The sequence below is a fragment of the Hypanus sabinus genome, chromosome 5 (genome assembly GCF_030144855.1).
Source record: "Hypanus sabinus isolate sHypSab1 chromosome 5, sHypSab1.hap1, whole genome shotgun sequence".
NCBI classification, from domain to species: Eukaryota; Metazoa; Chordata; class Chondrichthyes; order Myliobatiformes; family Dasyatidae; genus Hypanus; species Hypanus sabinus.
The window spans coordinates 183,729,736-183,745,919 of NC_082710.1; the positions used below are offsets into that span (position 1 = coordinate 183,729,736).

The window sequence follows — 16,184 nt, forward strand, 5'->3', positions numbered from 1 at the left end:
GATCAAGTGATTGGGCGTATTTAAAGCAGAGTTTGATGGGTTCTTGATTACTGAGGGTGTCGGAAGTTGCAAGGGTTGATAGGGATCATAAATCAGACCAGACTCAATGGGCTGAATTGCTGAACTCTACTCCCATGTTTTATGGCTCTAATATGGGGGGTCCTGTTCATCTGCGGTTCTAGCATGTGGGAGTGGGGTGGACCTCCACATACTTGAACGTAGAGCGGTAGATGAACAGGCTGTGTTGACTGTAAAACAACACGGACTAGATGGGCTGAATGGCTGGGTTGACTGCTGTCATTTTCCGTTTGCCCTATCAAGGTTGGTGCTGAGCCCAGGGGGCTAGAGGAGCCTGTCTGCCTCGGTCAGTGCCCCGTCACGCCGCACATTGCCACGGTGAAGCCGAGTGGTGACCGGGTCGGGAGTTCCCGCGCTCGGGAGGCGCTCAGTCAAGGGTCGAAGTGCAAGTGCATCTGCAGCATTGAGCCAAGCGGGACGGTGGGCGAGCAGCGGAAAGCCAGGCCCCCGGCACCAACGCTGGACCTGGTCTCAGTAAGTATACGGCACAGAAACCGACCATTCGGCCCACAATGTTGTGCTGATCCAATTAAGCTAAATGGCCAGAAGGAATCCCTTCTGCCTGCACAATGTCCACATCCTTCCATTTTCCTCACATTCAAGTCCCTAAAATATCTGTCTCTATCACCACCCCAGGCAGTCATTCCAGGCACCCATCACTCTCTGTGTAAAAAAACTTGTCCCTCACATCTCCTTTGAAACTACCTCCTCACCTTGCCCTCTGGTACCAGACATTTCTACCCTGGAGAAAAATACTCCGTCTGTCTACTCTACCTATCCCTCTCATAATATTATAAAACTATCAGATCTCCCCTCAGCCTCCACCAGTGCAGAAAACAAGTTTGTCCAGCCTCTCATAATAGCACATGCCCTCTAAACCAGGCAGCATCCTGGTAAACCTCTCCTGTATTCTCTACAAAGCCTCAACATCCTTCTTTTAGCGGGAAGACCAGAACTGTATGCAGGACTCCACGTGTGGCTAGCTAGAGTTTCAGAAATCTGCAATATAACTGGCTGACGAAGCTCCCGGTGCCATGGACACAGACGTACTGGGTCCGGTGCCTTGGACACAGACGTACTGGGTCCGGTGCCTTGGACACAGACGTACTGGGTCCGGTGCCATGGACACAGACGTACTGGGTCCGGTGCCATGGACACAGACGTACTGGGTCCGGTGCCTTGGGCACAGGCGTACTGGGTCCGGTGCCTTGGGCACAGGCGTACTGGGTCCGGTGCCTTGGACACAGGCGTACTGGGTCCGGTGCCATGGACGCAGACGTACTGGGTCCGGTGCCTTGGACGCAGACGTACTGGGTCCGGAGCCATGGGCACAGACGTACTGGGTCCGGTGCCATGGACGCAGACGTACTGGGTCCGGTGCCATGGACGCAGACGTACTGGGTCCGGTGCCATGGACACAGGCGTACTGGGTCCGGTGCCATGGACACAGGCGTACTGGCTCCGGTGCCATGGACACAGGCGTACTGGGTCCGGTGCCATGGACACAGGCGTACTGGGTCCGGTGCCTTGGGCGCAGAAGTACTGGGTCCGGTGCCATGGACGCAGACGTACTGGGTCCGGTGCCTTGGACGCAGACGTACAGGGTCCGGTGCCATGGACGCAGACGTACTGGGTCCGGTGCCTTGGACGCAGACGTACTGGGTCCTGTGCCTTGGACGCAGACGTACTGGGTCCGGTGCCATGGGCGCAGACGTACTGGGTCCGGTGCCATGGACGCAGACGTACTGGGTCCGGTGCCATGGACGCAGGCGTACTGGGTCCGGTGCCTTGGACGCAGGCGTACTGGGTCCGGTGCCTTGGACGCAGGCGTACTGGGTCCGGTGCCTTGGACGCAGACGTACTGGGTCCGGTGCCTTGGGCTGAGACGTACTGGGTCCGGTGCCTTGGACGCAGACGTACTGGGTCCGGTGCCTTGGACGCAGACGTACTGGGTCCGGTGCCATGGACGCAGACGTACTGGGTCCGGTGCCTTGGACGCAGACGTACTGGGTCCGGTGCCTTGGACGCAGACGTACTGGGTCCGGTGCCTTGGACGCAGACGTACTGGGTCCGGTGCCTTGGACGCAGACGTACTGGGTCCGGTGCCATGGACGCAGACGTACTGGGTCCGGTGCCATGGACGCAGACGTACTGGGTCCGGTGCCTTGGGCGCAGACGTACTGGGTCCGTTGCCTTGGGCGCAGAAGTACTGGGTCCGGTGCCTTGGGCGCAGACGTACTGGGTCCGGTGCCTTGGGCGCAGACGTACTGGGTCCGGTGCCTTGGACGCAGACGTACTGGGTCCGGTGCCATGGACGCAGACGTACTGGGTCCGGTGCCTTGGACGCAGACGTACTGGGTCCGGTGCCTTGGACGCAGACGTACTGGGTCCGGTGCCTTGGACGCAGACGTACTGGGTCCGGTGCCTTGGACGCAGACGTACTGGGTCCGGTGCCTTGGACGCAGACGTACTGGGTCCGGTGCCTTGGGCGCAGTCGTACTGGGTCCGGTGCCTTGGGCGCAGACGTACTGGGTCCGGTGCCTTGGGCGCAGACGTACTGGGTCCGGTGCCTTGGGCGCAGACGTACTGGGTCCGGTGCCTTGGGCGCAGACGTACTGGGTCCGGTGCCTTGGGCGCAGAAGTACTGGGTCCGGTGCCTTGGGCGCAGACGTACTGGGTCCGTTGCCTTGGACTCAGACGTACTGGGTCCGTTGCCTTGGACGCAGGCGTACTGGGTCCGGTGCCTTGGACGCAGGCGTACTGGGTCCGGTGCCTTGGACGCAGACGTACTGGGTCCGGTGCCTTGGACGCAGGCGTACTGGGTCCGGTGCCTTGGACGCAGACGTACTGGGTCCGGTGCCTTGGGCTGAGACGTACTGGGTCCGGTGCCTTGGACGCAGACGTACTGGGTCCGGTGCCTTGGACGCAGACGTACTGGGTCCGGTGCCATGGACGCAGACGTACTGGGTCCGGTGCCTTGGACGCAGACGTACTGGGTCCGGTGCCTTGGACGCAGACGTACTGGGTCCGGTGCCTTGGACGCAGACGTACTGGGTCCGGTGCCTTGGACGCAGACGTACTGGGTCCGGTGCCATGGACGCAGACGTACTGGGTCCGGTGCCATGGACGCAGACGTACTGGGTCCGGTGCCTTGGGCGCAGACGTACTGGGTCCGGTGCCTTGGGCGCAGAAGTACTGGGTCCGGTGCCTTGGGCGCAGACGTACTGGGTCCGGTGCCTTGGGCGCAGACGTACTGGGTCCGGTGCCTTGGACGCAGACGTACTGGGTCCGGTGCCATGGACGCAGACGTACTGGGTCCGGTGCCTTGGACGCAGACGTACTGGGTCCGGTGCCTTGGACGCAGACGTACTGGGTCCGGTGCCTTGGACGCAGACGTACTGGGTCCGGTGCCTTGGACGCAGACGTACTGGGTCCGGTGCCTTGGGCGCAGACGTACTGGGTCCGGTGCCTTGGGCGCAGTCGTACTGGGTCCGGTGCCTTGGGCGCAGACGTACTGGGTCCGGTGCCTTGGGCGCAGACGTACTGGGTCCGGTGCCTTGGGCGCAGACGTACTGGGTCCGGTGCCTTGGGCGCAGAAGTACTGGGTCCGGTGCCTTGGGCGCAGACGTACTGGGTCCGTTGCCTTGGACTCAGACGTACTGGGTCCGTTGCCTTGGACGCAGGCGTACTGGGTCCGGTGCCTTGGACGCAGGCGTACTGGGTCCGGTGCCTTGGACGCAGGCGTACTGGGTCCGGTGCCTTGGACGCAGGCGTACTGGGTCCGGTGCCTTGGACGCAGGCGTACTGGGTCCGGTGCCATGGACGCAGGCGTACTGGGTCCGGTGCCTTGGACGCAGGCGTACTGGGTCCGGTGCCTTGGACGCAGGCGTACTGGGTCCGGTGCCTTGGACGCAGGCGTACTGGGTCCGGTGCCTTGGACGCAGACGTACTGGGTCCGGTGCCTTGGGCGGAGACGTACTGGGTCCGGTGCCTTGGGCGCAGACGTACTGGGTCCGGTGCCTTGGACGCAGACGTACTGGGTCCGGTGCCTTGGACGCAGACGTACTGGGTCCGGTGCCTTGGACGCAGACGTACTGGGTCCGGTGCCTTGGACGCAGACGTACTGGGTCCGGTGCCATGGACGCAGACGTACTGGGTCCGGTGCCTTGGACGCAGACGTACTGGGTCCGGTGCCTTGGACGCAGACGTACTGGGTCCGGTGCCTTGGACGCAGACGTACTGGGTCCGGTGCCTTGGACGCAGACGTACTGGGTCCGGTGCCTTGGACGCAGACGTACTGGGTCCGGTGCCTTGGACGCAGACGTACTGGGTCCGGTGCCTTGGACGCAGACGTACTGGGTCCGGTGCCATGGACGCAGACGTACTGGGTCCGGTGCCTTGGACGCAGACGTACTGGGTCCGGTGCCTTGGACGCAGACGTACTGGGTCCGGTGCCATGGGCGCAGACGTACTGGGTCCGGTGCCATGGACGCAGACGTACTGGGTCCGGTGCCATGGACGCAGGCGTACTGGGTCCGGTGCCTTGGACGCAGGCGTACTGGGTCCGGTGCCTTGCACGCAGACGTACTGGGTCCGGTGCCTTGGGCGCAGACGTACTGGGTCCGGTGCCTTGGACACAGACGTACTGGGTCCGGTGCCTTGGACGCAGACGTACAGGGTCCGGTGCCTTGGGCAGAGACGTACTGGGTCCGGTGCCTTGGACACAGACGTACTGGGTCCGGTGCCTTGGACGCAGACGTACTGGGTCCGGTGCCTTGGACGCAGACGTACTGGGTCCGGTGCCATGGACGCAGACGTACTGGGTCCGGTGCCTTGGACGCAGACGTACTGGGTCCGGTGCCTTGGACGCAGACGTACTGGGTCCGGTGCCTTGGACGCAGACGTACTGGGTCCGGTGCCTTGGACGCAGACGTACTGGGTCCGGTGCCATGGACGCAGACGTACTGGGTCCGGTGCCTTGGACGCAGACGTACTGGGTCCGGTGCCTTGGACGCAGACGTACTGGGTCCGGTGCCATGGGCGCAGACGTACTGGGTCCGGTGCCTTGGGCGCAGACGTACTGGGTCCGGTGCCTTGGGCGCAGAAGTACTGGGTCCGGTGCCTTGGACGCAGACGTACTGGGTCCGGTGCCTTGGATGCAGACGTACTGGGTCCGGTGCCCTGGACGCAGACGTACTGGGTCCGGTGCCTTGGGCGCAGGAGTACTGGGTCCGGTGCCTTGGGCGCAGACGTACTGGGTCCGGTGCCTTGGGCGCAGGCGTACTGGGTCCGTTGCCTTGGACGCAGGCGTACTGGGTCCGGTGCCTTGGACGCAGGCGTACTGGGTCCGGTGCCTTGGGCGCAGGCGTACTGGGTCCGGTGCCTTGGGCACAGACGTACTGGGTCCGGTGCCTTGGACGCAGGCGTACTGGGTCCGGTGCCTTGGACGCAGGCGTACTGGGTCCGGTGCCATGGACGCAGGCGTACTGGGTCCGGTGCCTTGGACGCAGGCGTACTGGGTCCGGTGCCTTGGACGCAGACGTACTGGGTCCGGTGCCTTGGACGCAGGCGTACTGGGTCCGGTGCCTTGGACGCAGGCGTACTGGGTCCGGTGCCATGGACGCAGGCGTACTTGGTCCGGTGCCTTGGACGCAGGCGTACTGGGTCCGGTGCCTTGGACGCAGACGTACTGGGTCCGGTGCCATGGACGCAGACGTACTGGGTGCGGTGCCTTGGACGCAGACGTACTGGGTCCGGTGCCTTGGGCGGAGACGTACTGGGTCCGGTGCCTTGGACGCAGACGTACTGGGTCCGGTGCCTTGGACGCAGACGTACTGGGTCCGGTGCCTTGGACGCAGACGTACTGGGTCCGGTGCCTTGGACGCAGACGTACTGGGTCCGGTGCCATGGACGCAGACGTACTGGGTCCGGTGCCTTGGACGCAGACGTACTGGGTCCGGTGCCTTGGACGCAGACGTACTGGGTCCGGTGCCTTGGACGCAGACGTACTGGGTCCGGTGCCTTGGACGCAGACGTACTGGGTCCGGTGCCTTGGACGCAGACGTACTGGGTCCGGTGCCTTGGACGCAGACGTACTGGGTCCGGTGCCTTGGACGCAGACGTACTGGGTCCGGTGCCATGGACGCAGACGTACTGGGTCCGGTGCCTTGGACGCAGACGTACTGGGTCCGGTGCCTTGGACGCAGACGTACTGGGTCCGGTGCCATGGGCGCAGACGTACTGGGTCCGGTGCCATGGGCACAGACGTACTGGGTCCGGTGCCTTGGACACAGGCGTACTGGGTCCGGTGCCTTGGACGCAGACGTACTGGGTCCGGTGCCATGGGCGCAGACGTACTGGGTCCGGTGCCATGGGCACAGACGTACTGGGTCCGGTGCCATGGGCACAGACGTACTGGGTCCGGTGCCATGGGCACAGACGTACTGGGTCCGGTGCCTTGGACACAGGCGTACTGGGTCCAGTGCTTTGTCACAGCACAGGGGGCTGAAGGGTGTTGCGAACAACATTGCCCGTATCAAAAAGGAACTGGCAGCTGTGGATTGGGACTGGGTGTTTCCTGGCAAAGGTGCACTTGGTAAGTGGGAGGTCTTCAAAAGAGAAATTGAGGGTACGGAGTTTGTATGTTCCTGTCAGAATAAAAGGGACAGATAACAGGTTGAGAGAGATACTGAGGCCCAGGTTATGTAAAAGATGGAAGTGTGGACAGCAAGGAACAAATGAGGTACTTGAGGAGTATAAGAAATGCAACCGAGCACTGGAGAAGGAAACCAGGAGGGCTGAAAGAACATAAGAACATATGAAATAGGAGCAGGAGTAGGCCATCTGGCCCATCGACGTACAAAATCCCCTCAGACTTGTAATGAAATATAGCTGCTGTTATCTCTTCTTCATAATTACTCCAATATGTTGGGCTCGGGATAGATCTTCAGAGGTGTTGATGTTTAATGAGACCGTTGCTGATCTGGCCGTGGACTCAACTCCACCTCCCTCCCTTTTCCCCGAATCCTTCATCCCACTAAGTCTGCCTTTAACAAATTTCATGAGGTGCCTCTACTGCTTCGTCCGGCCGAGAATTCCGCAGCTCACACCTCTCTTGGAAAAGCAGTTTCTCTTCATCTCCATCCTAAATTTATTCCTTGAATCTTGAGGTTGTGTCCCCTTGTTCTAGAACATTGAACATAGAAATATGCAATGCATTACAGGCCCTTCGGCCCACAACGTTGTGCCAACCGTGTAACCTACTCTAGAAACTGCCTAGAATTACCCTAGTGCATTGCCCTCTATTTTCCTAAGCTCCATGAATCTATCTATAAAAGACACTATCGTATCCACTATTGTTCTCGTCCAGGCATAGCTCAAATACCATCTATAAATTTGCTGACAATGCAACTATTGTTGGTAGAATCTCAGGTGGTGATGACAGGGCATAGAGGAGTGAGATATGCCAACTAGTGGAGTGGTGCCACAGCAACAACCTGGCACTCAACGTCAGTAAGACGAAAGAGGCTGATTGTGGATTTCAGGTAGGGTAAGATGAAAGAACACTTACCAATCCTCATAGAGGGATCAGAAATGGACAGAGTGAGCAGCTTCAAGTTCCTGGGTGTCAAGATCTCTAAGGATCTAACCTGGTCCCAACATATCGATGTAGTTACGAAGAAGGCAAGACAGTGGCTATACTTTATTAGGGGTTTGAAGAGATTTGGCATGTCAACCAATACACTCAAAAACTTCTATAGTTGTAGTGCAGAGAGCATTCTGGCAGGCTGCATCACTGTCTGGTATGGAGGGGCTATTGTACAGGACCGAAAGAGGCTGCAGAAGGTGGTAATTCTAGTCAGCTCCATCTTGGGTACTAGCCTACAAAGTACGCAGGATATCTTTAGGGAGCAGTGTCTCAGAAAGGCAGCGTCCATTATTAAGGACCTCCAGCACCCAGGGCATGCCCTTTTCTCACTGTTACGATCAAGTAGGAGGTACAGAAGCCTGACGGCACACACTCAGCGATTCAGGAACAGCTTCTTCCCCTAAATGGACATTGAATCTTTGGACACTACCTCATTTTTTTTAATATACAGTATTCCTGTTTTTGCATGTTTTTAAAAAATCTATTCAATAGACACAATGTATTTATTTTTTCTGCTAGATTACGTATTGCATTGAACTGCTGCTGCTAAGTTAACAAATCTCACGTCACATGCCAATGGTAACAAACCTGATTCTGACTTACCAGTGGAAATAACTTTCCTGTCTCTATCTTCTCTATCTCTTTCATAATGAAATGTTTCTATATGACCTCCCCTTCTGAATTCTTAATTCCAGTGAATATAGTGACTCAAACTCTCCTGGAAGATAATCCTTCTCTGCCCAACCAACCTGGTGAACCTCCTCTGCACCAGACCCAAAGCCAGTATGTATCTTTCCCCTATCGAGGAGAGACGGGTGGGATGATGGAACCAAGGAGGGAAGAAGAGGTTTGCAGAAGACCAGGGATGGGAGTGGGGATGAAGGGGGCAGTTCAGGGCAGAGGAGAAAGGAGGACAATGGAGGTCAAGTAAGTATAGGAGAGGAGGGTGGGGAAGGGAGATCCAGGGAAGGGGATGGTGGAGAGAAATGTGGAGAATGAGGTGAGGGTGGAGGAAGGGGATGAGAGGAGGAGGGTGGGAAGGGAGGTAAGAAAGGAAACATTTAGTTGGGCAGTGTGCATGTAAGGTGGAGGATGTAGGAAAACTGGGGACCAGACAGGTGGGAGAAAACTGCAGCAGCTGGGCAACTGATGTTCCCTCAAGCTTCTTTGCTCCACGTGTCAGAAAGGGCCGGATCTCCGGATGCCACCCATTCAACCTGACTTCCCACTTTCAGGCTGGAGGAGTAACACCTCATATCGATCAGGTAGCCTCCAACCTGATGGCAGAACAATCGATTTCTCTGTTCATTCCCCTCCCCATTCACTCTCTTTCCATTCCCCATTCAAGTTCACCTATCACCCCATCTCTTCTCCTCACCTGCCCTTCACCTCCCTCTGGTTCCCTTTCACCCTCGGTCCACTCTCCTCTCCTATCAGATTCCTCATTCTCCATCCTCTTCCACCTACCACCCCCAGCTTATCTCCCTCTCACCCACCCGCCTTCCCCTCACTGGCTGTCAGCTTGTACAACTGCCCGCTACTTCCCCCCCCTTTCCAACCAGGACGAAGGCTCTCAGCCCGAAACGTTGACTGTCTGTTCACTTCCCTGGCCAGCTGAGCTCCTGCAGCATTTTGCGTGTGTTACCGAGGATTTCCAGCATCTGTAAAATCTGTGCTTGTGATGGTCCTCTCCTCTACAACCCTTCGCAATTTCTCCCTGTTCCCTCCTAGCCCCCACTCTTTCCACTCTGGTCATTTTCCTTCACAATCCCCCAACTCCCTCCTTTGTGGTATATCATGGGACATAGGAGTCAAGTCAGGCCATTCTGCCCATCAGTACTGCTCCACGGCTGATTTATTATCCCTCACAACCCCATTCTCCTGCCTTTTCCTTGTAACATTTGACGTCCTGACTTAATCAATAATCTATCAACCTCCACTTTAAATATACCCAATGACTTGGCCTCCTCAGTCATTTGTGGCGATGAATTCCACAGATTCTACACCCTCTGGCTAAATAAATTTCTCCTCATATCTGTTCAAATAGATGTCCCTCTATTCTGAGACTGTGCCCTCTGGTCCGAGACTTCCCCACTATAGGAAACATCCTCTCCACATCCACTCTATCTGTGTCCTCTGGTCCTAGACTCCCCCACTAAAGGAAACATCCTCTCCACACCCACTCTATCTGTGTCCTCTGGTCCTAGACTCCCCCACTATAGGAAACATCCTCTCCACATCCACTCTATCTGTGTCCTCTGGTCCTAGACTCCCCCACTATAGGAAGCATCCTCTCCACATCCACTCTATCTGTGTCCTGTGGTCCTAGACTCCCCCACTATAGGAAACATCCTCTCCCCATCCACTCTATCTGTGTCCTCTGGTCCTAGACTCCCCCACTATAGGAAACATCCTCTCCATATCCTCTCTATCTGTGCCCTCTGGTCATAGACTCCCCCACTATAGGAAACATCCTCTCCACATCCACTCTCTCTGTGCCCTCTGTTCCTAGACTCTCCCACTATAGGAAACATCCTCTCCACACCCAATCTATCTGTGTCCTCTGGTCCTAGACTCCCCCACTATAGGAAACATCCTCTCCACACCCAATCTATCTGTGTCCTCTGGTCCTAGACTCCCCCACTATAGGAAACATCCTCTCCACACCCAATCTATCTGTGTCCTCTGGTCCTAGACTCCCCCACTATAGGAAACATCCTCTCCACATCCACTCTATCTGTGTCCTCTGGTCCTAGACTCCCCCACTATAGGAAACATCCTCTCCACACCCAATCTATCTGTGTCCTCTGGTCCTAGACTCCCCCACTATAGGAAACATCCTCTCCACATCCACTCTATCTGTGTCCTCTGGTCCTAGACTCCCCCACTATAGGAAGCATCCTCTCCACATCCACTCTATCTGTGTCCTGTGGTCCTAGACTCCCCCACTATAGGAAACATCCTCTCCCCATCCACTCTATCTGTGTCCTCTGGTCCTAGACTCCCCCACTATAGGAAACATCCTCTCCATATCCTCTCTATCTGTGCCCTCTGGTCATAGACTCCCCCACTATAGGAAACATCCTCTCCACATCCACTCTCTCTGTGCCCTCTGTTCCTAGACTCTCCCACTATAGGAAACATCCTCTCCACACCCAATCTATCTGTGTCCTCTGGTCCTAGACTCACCCACTATAGGAAACATCCTCTCCACATCCACTCTATCTGTGTCCTCTGGTCCTAGACTCCCCCACTATAGGAAACATCCTCTCCACATCCAATCTATCTGTGTCCTCTGGTCCTAGACTCCCCCACTATAGGAAACATCCTCTCCACATCCACTCTATCTGTGTCCTCTGGTAATAGACTCTCCCACTATAGGAAACATCCTCTCCACATCCACTCTATCTGTGTCCTCTGGTCCTAGACTCTCCCACTATAGGAAACATCCTCTCCACATCCACTCTATCTGTGTCCTCTGGTCCTAGACTCTCCCACTATAGGAAACATCCTCTCCACATCCACTCTATCTGTGTCCTCTGGTAATAGACTCTCCCACTATAGGAAACATCCTCTCCACATCCACTCTATCTGTGTCCTCTGGTCCTAGTCTCTCCCACTATAGGAAATATCCTCTCCACATCCACTCTATCTGTGTCCTCTGGTCCTAGACTCCCCCACTATAGGAAACATCCTCTCCACATCCACTCTATCTGTGTCCTCTGGTCATAGACTCCCCCACTATAGGAAACATCCTCTCCACATCCACTCTATCTGTGTCCTCTGGTCCTAGACTCCCCCACTATAGGAAACATCCTCTCCACATCCTCTCTATCTGTGTCCTCTGGTCCTAGACTCCCCCACTATAGGAAACATCCTCTCCACACCCAATCTATCTGTGTCCTCTGGTCCTAGACTCCCCCACTATAGGAAACATCCTCTCCACATCCACTCTGTCTGTGCCCTCTGGACCTAGACTCCCCCACTATAGGAAACATCCTCTCCACATCCTCTCTATCTGTGCCCTCTGGTCATAGACTCTCCCACTATAGGAAACATCCTCTCCACATCCTCTCTATCTGTGCCCTCTGGTCATAGACTCTCCCACTATAGGAAACATCCTCTCCACATCCTCTCTATCTGTGCCCTCTGGTCATAGACTCTCCCACTATAGGAAACACCCTCTCCACATCCACTCTATCTGTGTCCTCTGGTCCTAGACTCCCCCACTATAGGAAACATCCTCTCCACATCCACTCTATCTGTGTCCTCTGTTCCTAGACTCCCCCACTATAGGAAACACCCTCTCCACATCCACTCTATCTGTGCCCTCTGGTCATAGACTCCCCCACTATAGGAGACATCCTCTCCACACCCACTCTCTCTGTGCCCTCTGTTCCTAGACTCCCCACTATAGGAGACATCCTCTCCACACCCACTCTATCTGTGTCCTCTGGTCCTAGACTCCCCCCCTATAGGAAACATCCTCTCCACACCCACTCTGTCTGTGTCCTCTGGTCCTAGACTCCCCCACTATAGGAAACATCCTCTCCACACCCACTCTATCTGTGCCCTCTGGTCATAGACTCCCCCCCTATAGGAAACATCCTCTCCACATCCACTCTGTGTCCTCTAGTCCTAGACTCCCCCACGATAGGAAACATCCTCTCCACATCCACTCTATCTGTGTCCTCTGGTCCTAGACTCTCCCACTATAGGAAACACCCTCTCCACATCCACTCTATCTGTGCCCTCTGGTCATAGACTCCCCCACTATAGGAGACATCCTCTCCACACCCACTCTCTCTGTGCCCTCTGTTCCTAGACTCCCCACTATAGGAGACATCCTCTCCACACCCACTCTATGTGTGTCCTCTGGTCCTAGACTCCCCCCCTATAGGAAACATCCTCTCCACACCCACTCTGTCTGTGTCCTCTGGTCCTAGACTCCCCCACTATAGGAAACATCCTCTCCACACCCACTCTATCTGTGCCCTCTGGTCATAGACTCCCCCCCTATAGGAAACATCCTCTCCACATCCACTCTGTGTCCTCTAGTCCTAGACTCCCCCACGATAGGAAACATCCTCTCCACATCCACTCTATCTGTGCCCTCTGGTCCTAGACTCCCCCACTATAGGAAACATCCTCTCCACACCCACTCTATCTGTGCCCTCTGGTCATAGACTCCCCCCCTATAGGAAACATCCTCTCTACATCCACTCTGTGTCCTCTAGTCCTAGACTCCCCCACGATAGGAAACATCCTCTCCACACCCACTCTATCTGTGTCCTCTGGTCCTAGACTCCCCCCCTATAGGAAACATCCTCTCCACACCCACTCTGTCTGTGTCCTCTGGTCCTAGACACCCCCACTATAGGAAACATCCTCTCCACACCCACTCTATCTGTGCCCTCTGGTCATAGACTCCCCCCCTATAGGAAACATCCTCTCCACATCCACTCTGTGTCCTCTAGTCCTAGACTCCCCCACGATAGGAAACATCCTCTCCACATCTACTCTATCTGTGTCCTCTGGTCCTAGACTCCCCCACTATAGGAAACATCCTCTCCACATTCACTCCATCTATGTCCTCTGGTCCTAGACTCCCCCCACTATAGGAAACACCCTCTCCACATCCACTGTCTCTGTGCCCTCTCAGTATTCGCCAGGTTTCAGTGAGATTCCACCCTCCCCATTCTAAGTTCCAGTGAGTTCAGGCTCAGAGTCATCAAACACTCTCACGTTAACCTTTTCATTCCCAGGAATATTCTCATATTCAACCATTTGGTAGTGACTGCCCTCTGAGAGACAGGTTGTGAGGAGGTGGTTCTTCCTACTATGTCTGCCTCACCTGGCTCCTCCTGCCCACAGATCCAAGCAATGGCTGCCAACCTTCAGGGCATCCTGGACCACGCGGAGACCAAGAGACTCAATGCCTTTTCTGCCAAGCTGACTGGGCAGCTGAGGAAGCTTGAGAAGGTACGTGGCCTCCATTCTGCTCGGGATGGGGATGTTTCTACAATGTAAAGGTCAAGGTAACGTCCTGGCAAGGGCGGTTTATGGGTAGTGTACAGTCAGCTTGAACAGGAATGGTCTTTGAAAAGTAAGGAAGGGCTTGCCGGGACAGTTCACGGTCAACCCAGGCAAGGAACCCGTTCCTCTCAGAAGAGGAAAACGCCAGCAGTGCCCCACACCCGGCCGGTTGTATGCGATCTGTGTAGAACCGTTCCTGGCCGTTCTGTGCGAACTGGACGTGGAGGTCATCCTCGGACTACACCAACAACATGCTCTTGATGATGACAGATCCCAGTGACCTGCGGAGGATGCGCGAGTGACAGGAAGTTTTCTCGGCAGCGTTCTCTGCTAGGAACAACTGTTCAGGACAGTGGCAGGTGGACTCCCTGCTGCAGGAGATGGGAGCTCCAGGCATCTCCTCTATCTCAGAGTCTACCTGAGTCCTTCTGGGAAGACCTGGCTGGCGAATTGGCAGGACCTGGAGATGAAAGTCATGGCCCGGCTGGGGTGCTGGTCAACCCTTCTCAGGGTGCTTTCCTATCGAGACATGGTGGTGGGTATAAACCAGGGCTGTGGTACCAGATGGTCTCCTTGGCCCTCCCCTCACCTGCCCCCTTTGTCGCGAGAATGCAGAGGTAGTTAATGGACTTCTTCTGGGGTGAGAGGAAGCGCTGGGTCTCTGCGGTGGTCTTGAGAGTCCCGGTGGGAGAGATCAGACAGTGGTCGGTGTGCGTCCATACGCGACTGGCAGCTCTCCGCCTCAGGACCCTGCAGAGATTCCTGTATGCCGAGCACCCTCCCAGCTGGCACGTGTTGGCATCCCATTTTCTCCGAAAGGGCTGCTGTCTTCAAAAAGAGAGATGGCGACCGCTGGTGGATGTCAGCCGTGCTGTTCTGTGGAGTCTGCCCGGTTTCTAGCAGGACTTACTGAGAGTCTGGAACATGGTTGCCTCAGTCCGGGAATCCCCTCCCCTGGCAGAGGGAGGAGTCCTGGCTGACCCTGTCCTGTATCAACGGATGTCGGTGTGGCTCAGGTGTGTGGAATGACTGAGTGGCTCACCTCTGCTTGTTGGGTCCAGACCCTGCAATCCTATCCAAGAGCCGAGCCCACGCAATCTCATCGACACCCACAATCCCACCCAGGGATGTAAGTATGGGCTGCTGCTCCACACCCTCCCCTTCCTAGCCCTTGTCTACCTCCAACACGACATGCTGGGCTGTCTTTCCACCGAGAGGTGAGGGAGGGGCGGGTCCATAACGGAAGTCCCTTTACAAGGGAGTTCTTCCCATGTACCTTGGGGATCTGGAGTGGAGCCCTGTAACCAGCTCCTTAGTTTGTACATGGACCTCCCAGCCGCATGTCACTTCTGTGGGCTGAAGGAGACCATGTACCATATGTACATGGAGTGTGTGAGGCTGCAGCCCCTTTTTGCGTATCTGTGTGGGCTGCGTCTTGCCTTCTGCTTACACTTTAGTCCCATCCGATTTATATTTGGTCGTCTAGTGAGGGGGGGGGGGCATGGAGGGATGAGGATGTCCTTGTCAACTCGCCCTCATCCTGGGGCTGGCCAGAACAGCCATCCGTGGCTCCTGGAAACAAGTGGTGGAGGGACCTGCCCAGGCAGACTGCCTGGCAATATTTAGCGGGTAACCACTGTCCATGGTGACCATAGAGGTGTTTCGGGACCGTTGGGCTCCAAGAGGGATTAGGGCCATCATTGACAGAGACGGAAACAGTTTAATTTAATGTCGTCTGTCTGGTAGATGTGTTGGGTACTGATTTGGGTATATCGCAGCACTGAATTTGTAATAAAGATATTTTGTAAGGTGGGGTTTGCAAAGCACAGCTTTGACTTGCACAGCAACAACTTGGAAGAAGGCATGGGTGACCTGGGTGATGTGGGTCCTTAATGATGGATGCCGTCTTTTCTGAGGCATCGCCTTTTGAAGATGGTGGGAGGCTAGTACTCTTGATGGAGTTCACTGAGTTTACAACCCTCTGCAGCTTTTTCCAGTCCTGTGCAGTGGCCCCCCCCACCCCTCCATACCAGACAGTGATGCAGCCAGTTAGAACACTCTCCACGGTACACCTGTAGAAATTTGCAAGTGACAAACTAGGAGACAATTCTTTTACCAACTTCAAAGTATCATCGGTTGTTAGCTTCTGGCTTCTGAATCTATTGTGAATGGCAACGCAGCTTGCAGCGGCCACTCCGGAGCTGATCATCTGTTATTTGTGAAGTGGGGTGCCATGCGCAATCATAATCCATTGAAAACGGACGTGGGAGCACGGAGGAACATTGGGAAATTCCAGGAAGACCTTCTTTGTTGCTGCTGCTGCTGCTGCTGTGAGGTCAGGGACTCTGCTGGGAAGAACAGGCCCCCAGTCCTTGGGGTCGCGTTGCCGATGGCCGTTGATGGGGCCGTCTTAATACGCTTG

At 56.0% G+C, this 16,184-nt stretch overlaps 1 protein-coding gene across 1 annotated transcript in view; it reads left to right on the top strand.

The window, feature by feature from the left end:
- Nucleotides 1–16,184, top strand: part of LOC132393849 (olfactomedin-like protein 2A) — a 60,305-nt gene that overhangs the window by 11,053 nt on the left and 33,068 nt on the right. Inside the window, exons 2-3 of the mRNA XM_059969247.1 lie at nt 322–552; nt 13,601–13,708. Of these exons, the coding sequence (XP_059825230.1) occupies nt 322–552; nt 13,601–13,708 (339 nt within the window). The remainder of the gene's footprint in view (nt 1–321; nt 553–13,600; nt 13,709–16,184) is intronic.